The sequence below is a fragment of the Sparus aurata genome, chromosome 6 (assembly GCF_900880675.1).
Source record: "Sparus aurata chromosome 6, fSpaAur1.1, whole genome shotgun sequence".
NCBI lineage: Eukaryota > Metazoa > Chordata > Actinopteri > Spariformes > Sparidae > Sparus > Sparus aurata.
In genome coordinates, this window is record NC_044192.1 from 17,012,739 (window position 1) to 17,029,214 (window position 16,476).

A 16,476-nucleotide genomic window follows, 5' to 3' on the forward strand; every position below is an offset into this window, starting at 1 on the left:
AATAAAATAAAATATTGGCAGATAAATTATGGTGGACAGAGATTTTTTTCAAAATACCTGTAGCTGACTTTTAAAATACAGATTTGATGTCCTCAGAAGTCCTCAGAATTTTAATTTTAACAATTAAATTAAAGATTAAATAAAATGATCACCAGCGTGTGAAGAAATAACAGTTTTGACATCATGGTCAAGATGTGTATTGTGATTTCAACTTTAAACCATAATTAAGATAATATCTGAGAAAGACAGCCCTCTTTAATGGAGCTTTTAGAGCCTCTTTGAAATTATCTGAAGGGCTTGAACGACCACTTAAAGAATTAATCAAGCTTGGAAACAAAAAAGGGAGTGAGGTAGATTATGAAGGATCTCCATCTTCCCAAACAAGGTATATTTTAAATTAAATACAAGAGTATCTTTTTTTTTTTTTTTTTTACCCCATTTGGTTTAAATTGCATCAACATGTTTTTTTAAAAGAAAATACGTCTTTTTTTGTCGAACACATCAATAAATGATTTTTAGTGTCTTTGTGCATTAGTATTTATTCTAACAACAAACCATTTAAAACTTTAAAAACAACTAAATAAGATATGTTATATGCTCCAGTACAGCGGGGGGGGCGGTATGCACCCTTCACAGTGCTCTGTACCGCCATCAAAAGTAGAGAAGAAGAAGAAATCCCGGAAGCACATGGTGACCAGTGTGGGGATGTGTACAACTCAACTGGATCTTTACAGTTTTGTCATATTTTAATTTCCATACATAACCAGCGGCGTTCAAGCGTGTTTTTCGGTTGTCATTGTAAAGTCTCGCTTTGTTTGTTGACGTTTAACGAGCAGGTATAACTCGTTTCCGTCATGGTTCGAGCAAAAAGGTGAGTTTGGCTAAAGTTAGCTAACATCTGGCTGCGCGTTATCATGTTTTAATGTGACTTCTATGATAACTCCAAACATAGCATCCACGTACTGTAACTCTGAAGCATCAGATGTCCTCCCGACACTGCTCTCTCTGTTTGCTCGGGGTCATTAACAGTCAGGGCGGCTTGTTCTGTTAACTTTTAGCTATTTCAGCTTGACCAGGACCCTTGAAGATCCCAGCAAGACCAAGCGTTACATGATTGTCCATTGATATAAACATCCTGTAAATACTGCAGCGCAGACCTGTCTCCTCTCTTTTGCCTCTCAGGGCTAAGTCCTTACAAAGGCCAAAAAGGACACAACAATATGGTGAAGATGACCCTGATGCCTACAAGCACATGCCTGTCCCTGACAAGGTGAGAGGGCTCAGCTAGGCTGCTCTGTTGTTGTCTGTTGTGGTTTATAACACTGACTGAAAGGCCAATTACAGCCCGTGTGTGTGTGTGTGTGTGTGTGTGTGGGTTGTAGATGGTTGCATTAGATAAAGGTGCTTAAATTATGTCAATCATATGTACAATGTAATCTGTTTATACACACAAGAGGGGAACCATAGAAATGCAGCCATAAGATACTGATTCAATTCAATATCAGTTTGTTCATAATTGGCCTCAGGTGGGGAATTTGTGCCACAGCAAGCTTAAAAACACACACAAAACTAGAATCATACAGCTGTTGACATACATTCATCCTCTATGTTTGTGTCTGCACTGTTAAATGATTTCTATCATTGTGCAGCTTTTACTGATTTTCTGTTTTTAGTTGTACTGGCTGTTGTGTTTTGTAATTTGCATTACATTGTTTTAATTGCCTTTTAACTGATCTGTACAGCATTTTATTCTTAATTCACTGTACAAGCACCTTGTAACCTTGTTAAACAATGTACTATATTAAAATTTGAGTCATTTGAGCTCCTCTGGAGAAGGCCATCATTTAAAAAAAAATATTAAGTCAATAAATAATACAATGAACATTGAGTATGGACGGCATCACCTAGTAACCTAAAAAGTTTTAATGTAATATACATCACCATCAACAGAACATGACTAGTTTCCATAGTGCTGGAAATTGGTGTCCCTCTGGTCACAAGCTCACTTCTCAAACTGTCAAATATCTGAAAAAGATTCCTTCGAGCTACATGATTAGAAACAAGTCCAATGTATATTGAATGCATTCTGGTCTCTGATCTCTATATTATCTAAATAAAAATCAGTCGTTTTGTAGAAATGAAGGCCTAAGCAGTTAAACTTAAAGCTCACAAATAATAAGTTCAGAAATGTGTAACACTCCTCCTGACTGCCGTAACTGTCTTATAATAAGCCCATATGATGATATCTAGACTCATATTGTGTTATTGATGAAACAATTTTCCCTGAGCTGTCACCACATCATCTATGCTGTGGAATGGGGTCTTTACTTTCTTTTTTTTTTTTTTTTTTTTTTTTTTTTATTTATTTTTTTTTTAGCACAAAATAAACAATACAACCACAAACAACCACAATAAAATAAATCAAACAAAAAGATATGACAAAGACATGCTACATATACAAGCACATACATATACACAAAGTCAAATTAAAAACACAGATGGGGGGGGGGGGGGGGGCAGTACTGTACCATTGCAATTCGATTGTTCATTTCATAATCATGTTAATTTCTTAATCATTTTCAAGTTAATTTACATGGAAACAGGGTCACAATGTGACTTACAGGGCTGCACAGCAAGAGTCCTCCATCATCTCAAATTTGGAACTAGAATACTTCCCAGAACTTGGTCCCAATTTATTCCAAAATTATACGCGGAATCGTTCATCATATCGGCCATTCGCTCCATTCCAAGAAGATCAAAAAATTCAAGTAACCATGTTTCTCTTGAAAAACAATTTGTCTTACGTGTCTTCCAATTCATCAATATCATTCTTTTAGCAACCAAAAAGCCTAGGCCTGCTATTTTCCTATCTCTTTTTGACCTGAGTTGTGCAGCCCTATATCCCAACAAACAAATGAGAGGACAAGGAGAAAGTTCTATCTTCAGCATAAGTGACACTGAGTGGACCACATCCTCCCAGAAGGATTTAACTGCAGGACAGTGCCACAGCATGTGGATCAGAGTTCCTACTTGACCACACCCATGCCAACAGAGGTCAGAGGAGCTGGGGTCTATTTTTTTCATTCTTGCTGGTGTGATATATGCTCTATGATGGATTTTCATTTGTATGACTCTAAATCTGACCGATTTGGACATTGCTGCAGGGTCCCTCCATATTCTTTCCCACTCTGTTGAATTTAATGAGACCCCTAAATCCTGTTCCCACTTTAACTGAGTGTGGGTATTAGGATTTGAGGAGGAGCATATTAACAATTTATATAGACCCGAGACTGTGCCTCTGTGTGATGCTAAACCTCTCAATTTAATATCTATTTCAACATTGTACTCCAAATATTCTCTTGGGAATTTTGACAGTATTGATGCTAATTGTGCATATTTTAAGAAAGCATTGGCATTTAAACTATACCTTTGTCTGAGCTCCTCAAAAGTCAAAATCAACCCATTTTCTACAATTTGTGAGATAACATTAATGTTGTGATGCTGCCATACAGGGTCTGACAATGGATTCCCTGCTGCTTTAAATGCTGCATTGTGCCATAGTGGACATGATGCTAAGGCAATCTTTGTTATTCCCAATTTTTTATGAACCTTTTTAATAATATCACATGACAGGCTGATAATACAATTGTCTATTTTTGCTAAAGCAGGATGGTACCACAGTGATGACAACGAAATTAATTTGTTCTTGTCCCTTACAATGGCTTCTTCCAACCACTCCCAACTACCTTGGATTCTATTATGTTGATATCCCCACATCAAAGGGAATCGCACATTAAATGCTAAATAATACATATACACATCTGGGATTCCCAAGCCCCCCTTATCTCTTGGCAATGATAATTTGGAGCTATTCATTCTGGGCTTCTTTCCTTTCCACAAGAAATTGGAGAACAGTTTATTTATATTATCAAACCAAGGTTTAGATATATGTAGAGGAATGGAAGAAATCAAAAAGATTAATCTTGGTAGAATGTTCATCTTGAGCACCTCGGCTCTGCCCCATAAGGACAAAGGCAGGTTAGACCACCTTTTAAGATCTTCCTTTATGGAATTTACCAAAGGTTGAGCATTTAATTCAAACATTTTACTGATAGGTGTACTAATCTTAATGCCCAAATATTTCATCCCCTCTCTTTTCCATATAAACGGAGCGGATCCCAGATCTGTAATGTATGTACAATGATTTAAGGGTATGGTTTCACTTTTGCTCCAATTTATTTTATAGCCTGACAGACTGCCAAATGTTTTTATAATTTCCAATACTCTAGGGATTGAGCACGATGGCTTTGACAAAGTCAACAAAATATCATCTGCATACATATTAAGTTTGAAATCATAACCCCCAATTGAAACACCAGTAATATTTCTTTCCATCCTTATTGTACAAGCAAGAGGCTCTAATGCCAAGATAAATAATAGTGGAGATAGAGGGCAGCCTTGTCTTGTAGAGCGATAAAGTTGAAATGGTGCTGAAATTATATTATTGCTCTTAACTGCTGACACGGGTTCATGATACAGAGCTCTGATCCACTGTAAGCATCTTGGACCAAAACCATATCTGGACAGAGTGTAAAACAAGTACTGCCATTCAATGCGGTCAAATGCTTTCTCCGCATCCAGTGATACTGCTATCACTGGATGTGGGAGAGAGCTGGCAACCTGCATGATTTGCATGAGTCTCCTCATATTGTTGGATAATAATCGCCCTGGGATAAAGCCGACCTGATCCAGGTGGATTAAAGTGGACACCGTTTTTTCTAATCTTTTTGCTAATATCTTTGCAAACAATTTATAGTCATTGTTTAGTAGGCTTAAAGGTCTGTAGTTGTTTACATCTAGGTGGTCTTTCCCAGGTTTTGGCAAGAGTGATATTATAGCTGTCCGCATCGATTGTGGCATAAATTGCTTCTGTATAATGTCATTATATAAAATCACTAACAGTGGTGTGATCTCTTTTGAAAAACATTTAAAAAATTCAGTGGTGTAACCATCTCCTCCAGGTGCCTTACCATTTGACAAACATTTAATATTACTCAAAATTTCAGCCGCTGAAATTGGGGCATCAAGTGATTGTTTTTGCTGTTCATCTAATTTTGGCAAGGGTAGATTTGCAAAGTAAAGATCTAGCTCTTGCTGTGTTACTTTACATTCAGATTCGTACAGTGATGAGAAAAATGTTTTAAACGTGTCATTGATAATATCATGGTCCCTTAAAATCTCACCACTGTCATTTCTTAGAGCGGAGATTGAGTGCTTTTGTTCAAATTTTTTTAATTGGTATGAAAGCATTTTCCCTGCCTTCTCACCATTTTCATAGAGTGTCCTTCTCAGTTTGTATAGTGTAAAGGCAGACTCCTCATTCAATAATGCTTGTATCTCTGCCCTTGCCCAAAGCATTGCTTGTTTCACAGTATTGTCACTTGGATCTGCCCTATGTTTCAACTCAAGCTCTTTAAGTCTGGATAATAATTTCTCTTTCTTTTTTAACTTCTCTTTCTTCTTATGTGATGAAAAACTAATAATCCATCCCCTACATGTTGCCTTATAGGCCTCCCAGACTATCTGAATGGGAATGTCAGGAGTTATATTTAATTCAATGAATTCTTTTGTATTCTGTTGTATTAGTTTAACAAAATTGTCATCTTTTAACATGGAATTATTAAAGCTCCATCTTTTAGATTTTGGTTTAGATTTAGGAGACGGATCAAAATTTAATGAAACTGGGGCATGATCTGATATGACAATACTGTGAATTGTGGAATCAACAACAGAATCCAATAAATTATTTGACAGCAAAAGATAATCAATTCTGGAGTAAGAATTATGTGCCCTTGAATAAAATGTGTACTCTCTTGATTGACTGTTAATCAAACGCCATACATCAGTTAATGATTGTGTTTCTAGTAGCTCGTTGAAGGCTCTTGAGAGAGACTTATCTGCTGGTAAAGGGTGACCAGAACGGTCTACTAAGGCATCATTTACTAAATTAAAATCACCGCCCACCAATAACGGTGTGTTCTGGAACTGTGCTATCAGTATATTTAATAAGGAAACAAAATTGGCTTGTGCCACATTCGGGGCATATAGATTAACTAAAATTATTTTATTATTCTGCAGTTCACCTGAGACTATAACCCATCGTCCCTCTTTGTCCGAGATCACATCTAAGGCTGTAAATAAAATCCTCTTTGAAATTAGTATACAAACTCCTCTGGAAGCTTTCGTGCCCGCAGAGAAAAATATTTGTCCTACCCATCGCTGTTTTAATTTCATAGTCTCTTCCTTTGTTAGGTGTGTTTCTTGTAACATCGCTATATCACATTGAAGAGAATTTAAATGCGATAGAACTTTAAACCTTTTAATAGGATTTTGAATTCCATTTATATTCCATGTGATAACTTTAATTATCCTTGATGACATTAAACATAATTAGTTTTTTTTTTTTTTTTTTTTTTAAATAAGAGTATTTTGCAGAAGGCTGTACTGTGACAGGGAAAGGAGGGGAATAAACAAACAAAAATACCACATTATACACAACATAAAACACACACACCAACCCACAATAAAGCAGATTACATTTAGTGTCAATAAGATGGGAAAAAAAAAAGTCCATCTCCAATCCGTGATAGTCGGGCGTAGACGTCGCCGTATGACTGCCCTCCAGACCATTACAACACTTAATACTGATATTTCCCCTATATAAAGAAAAAAAAACGTTCAAATCTATGTCAAGATTGCCAACCATATTTCTTACTTTACTTTCCAATGACAATTGGTTTACTCAAGCCGCAAAATATATAACCAAGTCCTTGTATCCTATTGTCTATATTCTAATAAAACAGGCATAGGACCTTTAAACAAAAAGAAAAACAACAGAGAGCCTGTATCGGAAACTCACTGTATGAGGACGTCACGGACCGACGTCAGGTGCGCTGGTCCAGTGGATCTGCTGCAGCCTCTTCTCCAGCTCTGTCCGTGCTGCCTCGGGCGTGTTGTAAATCAACTTCTGTCCATCAATAGTCACCACTAGCCGGGCAGGATGAAGTATCCCGCATCTTAACTTCTGCCTTTTAAGTTCTTGGATTATATCGTTGTATTCTCCGCGTTGTCTCCTCACCGCAGCTGTCAGATCCTGTCGGATGTAAAAAGGTCGATCTTCTAAGAAGAGAGTCTTTTTCTTTATTGCTGCAGCCATTATTTTCTGTTTATCTTCCCATCTTAGCAGCCGTACTATAATGTTGCGTGGTGGATCCTCAGGGTTAGGTCGTGGGCGCAACACTCTGTGAGCCCGATCCACCTCAGGCACTGGGTTACTTTCACCCGCGCCCAGAACATAACGAAATATGCGGACCAGCAGTCCAGTCAGATCCCCGGCCTCCATGCCTTCTTTGATGCCTATGATCATGATATTATTCCTTCTGCTGCGCGACTCAAGATCATCCAGCCGATTACACAGGAGTGTCACTTTTGTGGAGAGCTCATGCGCCACAGATTTCTCCTTTCCCAGGTCATCTTCCAGGGTGCTTATGCGTTTTTCTGCATTTGCGACTCTGTGCTGCACAGCTTTAAAATCTTTTGATAATGTTCGGATCGAGGAGCATATCTCATCAAGTTTGACTGTCATTGACTCTTGATTACTTTGAAATGAGCTGAACAAACTTTTCGCCCACGCTGGAGCCTCCTCACCTGCGTCGGCGTCCTGCGCACTCGTTTTCTTTGCACTCATAGTGTTTCTAGCAGAGATTTGATCTTTAATTCTCTGTCTTGTCACCCGCTCCTGAGTCATCCAGTTAACACAGATATTCCTCCTCTTTGTGTTATTTTGTAGCTTGTCTTTTCTTCTTTTTTTAGGGGTTAAATTGGTCTGGCGAGTTGCCTCTCTTACTAAGACGCCATGTTCACCTGTCCGTAGTCACGTGATCTTCCACCTCCATCTTTACTTTCAAAGGGGCGGCAGACCGATTTAAACACATCTCCTCTCTTCCCTCTCAGAAATCAGCAAGTTACACAAAGGACCAGATTGATGAGTTCCATGATGAGAAGATTGCAGTAAGTTTACCTCAGTGTTAGTGGTTCTTTGTAAGTGTATGGTGCTGTTTCATAGTTAAATTAACCTTTTTTGGGACTGCGTTGTCTTTGCCACAGAAACTTCTCGCCAGTGGTGTTCAGATCGAGAGCGACGTGGAGGAACTGGATGATGAGGTGATGGCTTATGTGTCTTATTTTGAGCAGGGAAAGGAAATGTAGTTTGTGAACAAATTAAACTTATCTAAATTTTACAGGAGGAGGTGATGGCTCTGGACGATTCTGAGTCGGAGGAGGAGGAGGAGGAAGCAGAGGAGGAAGATATGGAGAGTGATCTAGAGGGGAAAAACGACGAAGGTGAACATAAAATCAACAGTTTATCTTTTTCATTTGGTTTATTGTCATCCTTGCCTATTTAACTGTAAGTTTGTTGTCCACCTCAGATCTTCCTAATGAAATGGCGTGGGGAGCCAAGAAGAAGATGTATTATGACACTGACTATGTGACTACCAGTAAGTATTTTTTTTTATCTCCTGCAATAATAAATATTGTGGCAATTCATGATTCATTTTGTTATTCGTTTGGCAGATTTAACATTATTGTTTCGTTATAACAGAAGGGAGGTCTCGAGAAGAGCTGGAAGCCGAGGATCAAGAAGAGGAAGAAGAGGCTAAAAATATCCAAAACCGTTTAGCTGCAAATCTGAGCGAGGAGGATTATGATTTAAACCTTTTCCAGGTATTTTTGTCATAAACCTCTCAACACCTGCAGTTGAATCCACATGTGGTGTTGAAACTTTTTGTTTTTTTTGTTAACTTTGGTTGTTTTTATGTGGCTGGCTGTATAAAGGAGTTTGCTGTGGAGGAGAAAGATGAAAGCAAGCCCGTTGAAAAGGAGGAGAGGATTGTGAAGGACCTGAAGCAGATGTCCCAGAAGGAGAAGATGAAACTTCTGAAGAAGGAGTCACCAGAGCTGCTTGAACTTATCCAAGACTTCAAGGCAAAGGTAAAAACAACCTCAGATTTAATGAGCCAAACGTTTTTGCTTATTTTCCACAGACAAATGTGTAATTGATGTTTGTTTATTTATTTATTTATTTATTTACTTACTTACTTACTTACTTACTTACTTACTTACTTACTATGTTACTGTGTGATGTCTGCAGCTCGCTGAACTGAAGGACGAGCTGCAGCCCCTCGTACAGATGGTCAAGGACGGAAAGATCCCACCAGGAAAGGTGAGTGCATTTAGTTTCATTTCCAGCTGTGAATTTGTCATCAGACTTTGAATTTAAAGCAGCTATATGTATTTATTTATATACATTTATTTATTTATGATAACAAAAACAATGTGACTGTGAAGGAGGTCACACGTGTAATGGACCTAAAGAGAAATATCTGAATCTGAAGCTCCCTGAGACTTCAAAGAGCTTTAAATTGAATTTCAGCGCCTGGTTTAGCTCTCCCTTCCACAACTTTCCCTCTCACAGCTCTCGTGGTTTGTCTTTGGCTGCAGCAGGCAGTTGGTTTCTGTGGGGGGGAAAAAAAACATACTTATGATACCTGTTTAGCACTAAACTGCAGACAGGCAGAGTTGGAGGCCACCTGCTGAACATAATGACATAAGACTTTATTGATCCCTCACCGGGGAAATTTGTGCGTTACAGCAGATTACAGATTGAGTCAGAAATAAGAAAATTGAAACGTGATAAAAACAAAAGAAACATCGACTACATAATAGAAGTATAATAAAATACTACTGTTGATAAAAATACAAAATAATAAAGACTGTGTACACTATTCACTTTTCACATACAAATATGAGGTGGACAGTTTGCACAGGATAACTGCATGTGAAATCGTATTACACACATAATACTACATATAGATCATGTGTAGTACTATACTAAACAACAGTATATAAAAATAGATAATGTGTAATGGAACACATAGCAGCTTAAAAGCCAGACATTCCCACAGTAGTTGGTTGAGACTTAAAACAGAGAAAAAAGGATTGATAATGTAGGTGAATTATCAGGCAGCTACAAGCACAACTCTTGATGAATGAAAATGTTGCTATGAAATTATTGGATGTGTAAATAAGCAACTGTTTGCTAGCAAGTTTGTCATTTTAATGTAAAGGTTGATGGATTTTCAATATTGGCTTTGCTGCCCCCTGATGGCCAAATGTTATTTTTGCATATTTAAAGATTTTAAAGAAGCATTCGTCTTTTTAGTGTTAAGAAAACAGACCGTGGACAAGGAGACTCTTCATTTACTTGTGCGGCAGTTTTAATCATTCTTGTTCACTGAACAGAGACAAATCTTTGATTAAATATGTCAGAGGGTTTTAAGCAAATCGCAACATTTTGTGTTTTTACCAAGCCATCACTGAATTCATTCTGACTTCTCAATCAGTCTTGGATCATCAGTAGCTCAGCAGAATTGTATTTATTACAATCTACATCTTGTGTGTAATCAAAGCTAAATTATAGTTCCCAAAAGCTGTAAAACGTTGGGTATACGAGGGTTTGCTCTTGAAAACTACTATGCGCATTATTAGGTTGTTAATATAGTATAATACATACATTTATATCAATCATTAAATTATTTGGTGGAATCTAATGGCTATTCTTATATTTATAAATGATCAGTGTTTTCCTCTCTAGCTGTAGAGAACATAAGTGAGAAACATGGTGCTGTGTTGTAAGCTTGTGGTTTGGATATGGGATGTCATGTACATAGAAGTACGTGAATCTGAATGACTTTCATTTGGTTTTCCAAAGGGTGCCGACTACCTCAAGACAAAACAGCAGCTTTATCTCAAGTAAGTTGTCCTTAAATTGTAATTAGATATTACATATATCCTGTTAGTCCTCCATTGAATGACTGATGATTCTTTACTGCTGCAGTTACTGCACGAACATCAGTTTCTATATGGTGCTTAAAGCAAAACGGATCCCAGCTCACAGCCACCCTGTGATTGAAAGACTACTCACCTACAGAAATGTAAGTCCACACCTCGACATTAACACCTGCTGCCAGTTGGACACCGAATGTGCTTTGTTTGCTGTAAACTCTTTTATTTCAGACAACTTTCTGAAGTGTGCCTCTGTTAATACCTCTACAGTTTGACAACGGCAGCAATAACTGTAAACATCAGTTATAATCCTATGTGTTACTGACTCTTCAATACCTGCCTGCAGCTCATCAATGAACTTGATGCAGTGGATGCTCGACTTGCACCACAGTATCGTAAGCTACTAGCTGGTGAGGAGGAAGGAAAAGCCGGCAGCAAAACGGCAGCGGGCAAGAAGACCAGAGTCGCCAGCAAGAAGGAAAAGGTGAGGGAGGGATGGAGGGAGGGATGGATAGATGGATAGAGATAGATAGATAGATAGATAGATAGATAGATAGATAGATAGATAGATAGATAGAGGATTTTCTTTCAGAACTGTAGGGCATCCTCAGTCTTAAGCTGATGTTTAATATGCAACTCGAATGGTAACAAGTGAACATTTGTTTGCAGGATCCTGGAGCAGCTGTGCCTGAGGTTGAGGAGGACTCTGACCTGGATGACGAAGCAGCTCTGCATTTCTACAAACAGATGGAGGAGCGGTTGAAGCTGAAGAGAAAGGGCAACGAGCCAGAGCCTGAAGAGTAAGAACAATTTGAGTCTTCGAAAGGGAGTTGGGACATAATCGACTGGGGCATCTGATCAACTGTCAATTTGTTGCAGGTTGGGAGAAAATGTCGAGCAGGAGGAGGAAGAGCCTGATGAAGATGCTAAGAGAGGAATCACGTACCAGGTACTGAGTTACAACCACTTGCATGCTGAAATATTAGTGATTACGGTCAGAGTTAACTGAAATGGTCCGATATTGAACAGCATGAGGATAGACATATGCCTAGATGGATATATTGTTTTTGGGTGTAAGTGTAAGATATACTGCAGAGTGTCAACGTCAATGCTCAAATAACCTGGAATTTAGAGCTGCAGTAAGTAATTGATTCGTTGTCAAATATCAAATTAATCGGCAAATAATTAGCCTAGCCGCGCCTTAATGATAATCTTATACTAGTTTCACTCGTATCGATTGTTAACATTTAATCTCAGCATCAAGTCTTGCTTGGAAAGAAAAATATCTAAAGGGTTGAAATGTATACTTGCCATGTTTTTATACTCTGTGTAAATCACAAATCGTATCCGTCATGTAATATAACAATATGGACTACAGTAGAAGTTCAGTTGTTTCAAAGTTTTTGCATCACTGTAGCACACGTGTCTATTTTTTTAATCACTGTGGTCTCTCAACCCTTTGGCATTGAGAATTAAGCAATATTTCTAGACACATCTTTAAAAAATGTATGTTCCCAATACATGTACATATATGGTTCCCCTCTCATTGATGTAATGGGCTCTCTCCCCATTAAATAAAAAACACAACATGTGATTCTATCCATGTCATATTTGAGCACTTGTTCTAATTATGTCCCTCCACTAATTCCACAGATGGCCAAGAACAAGGGGCTGACACCAAAGAGGAAGAAAATTGACCGCAATCCCAGAGTTAAGAACAAAGAGAAGTTCCGACGTGCCAAAATCCGCAGAAAGGGCCAGGTTTGTATTTCACACGCTGATGAGAATATTCTTACAAGTATTTCTTTCTCGAGAATTGTCTGTAGGCACATCAGATGGAATGAAGAGCTTATGTCAACACTAATACTGTGCTTCATATTCACCAGGTCCGCGAGGTTCGTCGGGAGGAGACGAGATACAGCGGAGAGATGTCCGGTATTCGTGCTGGTGTCAAGAAGAGCGTCAAACTTAAGTAACCAGGAGAGAATCCAACATAAGTTGCTGAGTGGAACCACGGGATTGAAGAAACACCAATGGACTGTACTTGTTGTTTATTATGGGTGACTCTTGTAGTAAAGTACATCACTGAATAATTGAACTGTCATTCATTGTTGTAGAAAAGACATCAAAATGTATTTCTGTGCGAATAAACATTTTACAAACTTTCTATAACTTGTAAATCGTCCCCGTACAGAGACAGCAGTTAAAAGCTTAGAGGCTCATTTTTAAAGCATGCTGAAAAGAAGAGGGAAGGCAAGATGTGTTTATAGCTACTTCTAATGTTATGGAACCATACAACATATACAGTGACTTGTCAGCAAGTATGAATTAAAGTCGAGCTCAAGATCTGGAAAGCACAGACACAAAAACTTAGAACTGCGGCACTGCCCCAAACATGCATCGTGGGTGATCACGGTCAACCTCCTTGTCGCGTTATGAACTTGTTGTGTGCTGATGTCAGGTTGTTCACTATCCTGTCCTCGATCTCCACATCGTTCTTCTCATCCTCCTCTGTGAGGATCAGCTCGACCTGAGTCTCTGGAGTCACCACCATCACGTAACCCCGTCTAGAGTCCAGCACGTTGGCCACGACCGCCTGGTGCCTGTAGGTCTCCAGAGCCCGCCGAGCCTTGTCCAGTAGGATGGTTGCATCTGTCTCTAGCTTAAAGGATATGACAAAGGCCTGAGGTGCCCAGTCCTTCACCAGGGGGGACAATATCTTAGGGACCATGTTCATGCTGAGCTGTAAGGGAGGGGGGGGAAAAGGTGAATTAAATTAAAGGCTATTTAGAATTTACTTTACTGTAGAAGTTTTCTGACCTCTCTGTCATCTGTTTTGCAATGATTTCCCCCATAAAAGGGGAACTTGGCATTTAGATTGGAAGTCTGGAATACCGAATCGGAAATATCAACGCTGACTTGCAATGGATTGCAGCATTACATCAGAATTTTAATGTGTCACTCACTTGAAGAGGTCCATTGGAAGACTGGATTTTGTGTTCAGGCATCTCGGACGCTGGGATGTAGAAATCAGACACAGCTGCAGCCAAGTAAAACATGGCCTTGGATCCTAGAAACAGAATAAAACCAAGTTATGAACAGCATAAGATAAGAGCCATGGCTATAACCTGACTTGTTAAGTTGTACCTATTGTGCTGAGCGCCTGTGCTGCTGCTTTGAGCAAATGCAGATACTCTGACAGGGTGTTGAACTCAATTGGCAGAAGGAGTCTGCTTTCTTTCACTTCCTGGTATCGCTTCAGCACTTTAGCGATGTTCGGAAGCACCTGCTGGTTAACCACCACTTCAGAGTTACTGGATGCTCCATCGTCACTTGTGAACTTCAGGGCGTCCAGCATGTTCATGGTGGAGAACATGCGTGTGTAGGGGTAGAGGGAGCGATGCCTGTGCAGGAAGATGACGGCATAGCCGGACTCTATGAAATACTCTGCTGAGGAGGCTCCCCGTCTGCCGCTGCTGAAGTTGTCAAGGAAGCGCACAGTGCGGGACTCGAGGGGAACTTTGGTGCCTCCTGATGTGATGAGAACCACCCTGCGACCTGCTGTAGCATGATGCACAGCAAAGGCAGTCATCTTCTCCTTCACCTCCCCAACATGGGAGGGAACAGCAAATTCTTCAGCTAACTTCCCATCAATGGAAGATATTCTGGGTTCAGCCATAGCCTGATAAAGGAGAGTGAGAGGAGAGGGGAGTCAGTGTAGCAGAATAGTGATGGACGAGGACAGTCAAACATCAGACCTGTGGTTAAAAAGGGGATGTTGGTTTGGCCGGCCTGTTTAACCTGATGATAATAATGTGGGATATTTGGTAGAAATCTGACACTGCTGCCTGCAAACCAAACATTTAAGGTTATAATGTTTATTGTTAAACTGTAAAATGTCCTGCCTCTGTTACAGTTTGCACACCAAGCTAAAACTAGCACAGTCTAATTCACGGTTTTATGGACATTTTGCATTTCTTGAGGATGTAGTTTTGGCGATAAGATAAGGTTGATAAGATGAGACTGAATTTGTATTTCTTGGTAAATAGAATAATAATAAACCTAAAAAATGCAACACAAAAAATACAAAAAAAAAGTGTCAATACAAATGAACACAATGCCAGTGATTCTGGAAAAAGTAAGGATCTCTGGCAGGCAAACTCTGCGACCTCCTATTAATCTCTTCTTAAAATTCATTTTAGTAGTATAGTTTTTAATTAACTGTTCGTCTTTATTGTGGTTTTTAATTTTTTTAGCTTGTTCATGTCATAATTTTTGGGTTTAATTGCGTTTTTACTGTAAAGCACTTTGTAAGTTATTTCTTAAAGGTGCTATGTAAATAAATAAATATATATATTATAAAGCTATGTAGAGCTGGTTTACATTATACTGAGGTCTTATTTTTTATATTGTTTGGCTTATTGCAGATATATCGCTATCAGTGTACGTGTTGTCCAGTTTGTTTGTTTTTAGACAATGATGTATTTTTAGACAAAGTTTATTTAATGTTTGACAACCACATTTTTGTTTTTTTTATTGGAAAATATGTGTCGTTATCAACCAACGTATCGATATCACAATTTCTACTCCCAATATCTGTACTGGCATCAGCCACAAAAAAAATCAAATGTCAGTCTCAATTGACCTCTTAGTATAAGACAATACAATTCAGCAGTAAAAGCACATTGAGAAAACACTTAGAACAACAACTGAACATTGCAGATCAGATTTGAAATAACAGTATGTCTGTAGACTTGACATGATCTCATGAATCATTACAGTAATGTCATATCAATACCATGAAGTAATAATGATTCAGTGTTGTCCTGTAATGTTCATTACAGTTCATTAACCCTAACTCCAGTACAGCCAAGAAGCTGTTTACTGTACCTGTCAAACAAACAAACAAATCCATAAATACAGGCTACCTAAATCTAACTAAAGTTAACAGGTGAACCTTGACTTTCACTTGGCTAATGGAAGTCTGTTTGCTGATTGACTAAATGAAATTAATTCTCTTTAGATCATTTTGCCAAGGACAAAATAAAGTGACCATGTGTAACATGACAGGGCAGGAGGACAAGACAGGTGAGTCGTCTCCTGCACTCACTATTTGACAATACCATCAACTAAACAAAATCAAATCTTGTTTTTATCTTAATAATAAAAGACAAATCTGCAAAATGCCCTACTTTATGCTCGGAGGTTGTTTTCAGTCCGGAGCAGCTTCACAACAACTTCTGCACTTCCTGAAAGCACCGAGCTTCACTCGTTGGTCTTTAATCAGACACACGGAAACCCGACAGCGCCTCCTGTGGACGTGCACGGTACTACATCAACCACAATCATCTGTCAGTGACGCCTCAGTCAGTTTCTCACTTTCATATGAGGTTTAAGACTTTATGAAACATGAGCGTGTTCACCCTCCATGAGGGCGAAGGGGAAATTTGACTTAAAGGGGATCTTTGAGACTGGACTGTCCCACTGACTCAGCAAAAGTCGTGACAGAAGACACGCATTTTTGATTGCGTGCTGCTCGAAGGATCTTCTCCGTCGTCTCCTTTTTCCAGT

General features: G+C 38.9%; 2 protein-coding genes across 2 annotated transcripts; one reads left to right on the plus strand and one right to left on the minus strand.

The window, feature by feature from the left end:
* Positions 1–654: 654 nt before the first annotated feature.
* utp3 (UTP3 small subunit processome component) lies at positions 655–13,072 on the plus strand. The gene is made up of 16 exons (XM_030421116.1): positions 655–871; positions 1,183–1,270; positions 8,014–8,070; positions 8,167–8,223; positions 8,304–8,403; positions 8,490–8,558; positions 8,663–8,784; positions 8,896–9,051; positions 9,212–9,283; positions 10,832–10,872; positions 10,958–11,054; positions 11,252–11,389; positions 11,575–11,705; positions 11,785–11,854; positions 12,559–12,666; positions 12,792–13,072. Exons 1-16 carry the CDS (start codon positions 855–857, stop codon positions 12,879–12,881), a joined length of 1,413 nt encoding a protein of 470 aa, XP_030276976.1. The 5' UTR covers positions 655–854; the 3' UTR covers positions 12,882–13,072.
* On the minus strand, positions 12,942–16,176 carry ppcs (phosphopantothenoylcysteine synthetase). Its single transcript, XM_030421117.1, has 4 exons — positions 16,098–16,176; positions 14,053–14,587; positions 13,872–13,975; positions 12,942–13,648 (listed from the first exon to the last, which is right to left on the minus strand). The coding sequence occupies exons 2-4, from the start codon at positions 14,582–14,584 to the stop codon at positions 13,322–13,324; spliced, it is 963 nt and encodes a 320-aa protein (XP_030276977.1). The 5' UTR covers positions 14,585–14,587; positions 16,098–16,176; the 3' UTR covers positions 12,942–13,321.
* Between the last annotated feature and the right edge of the window lie 300 nt (positions 16,177–16,476).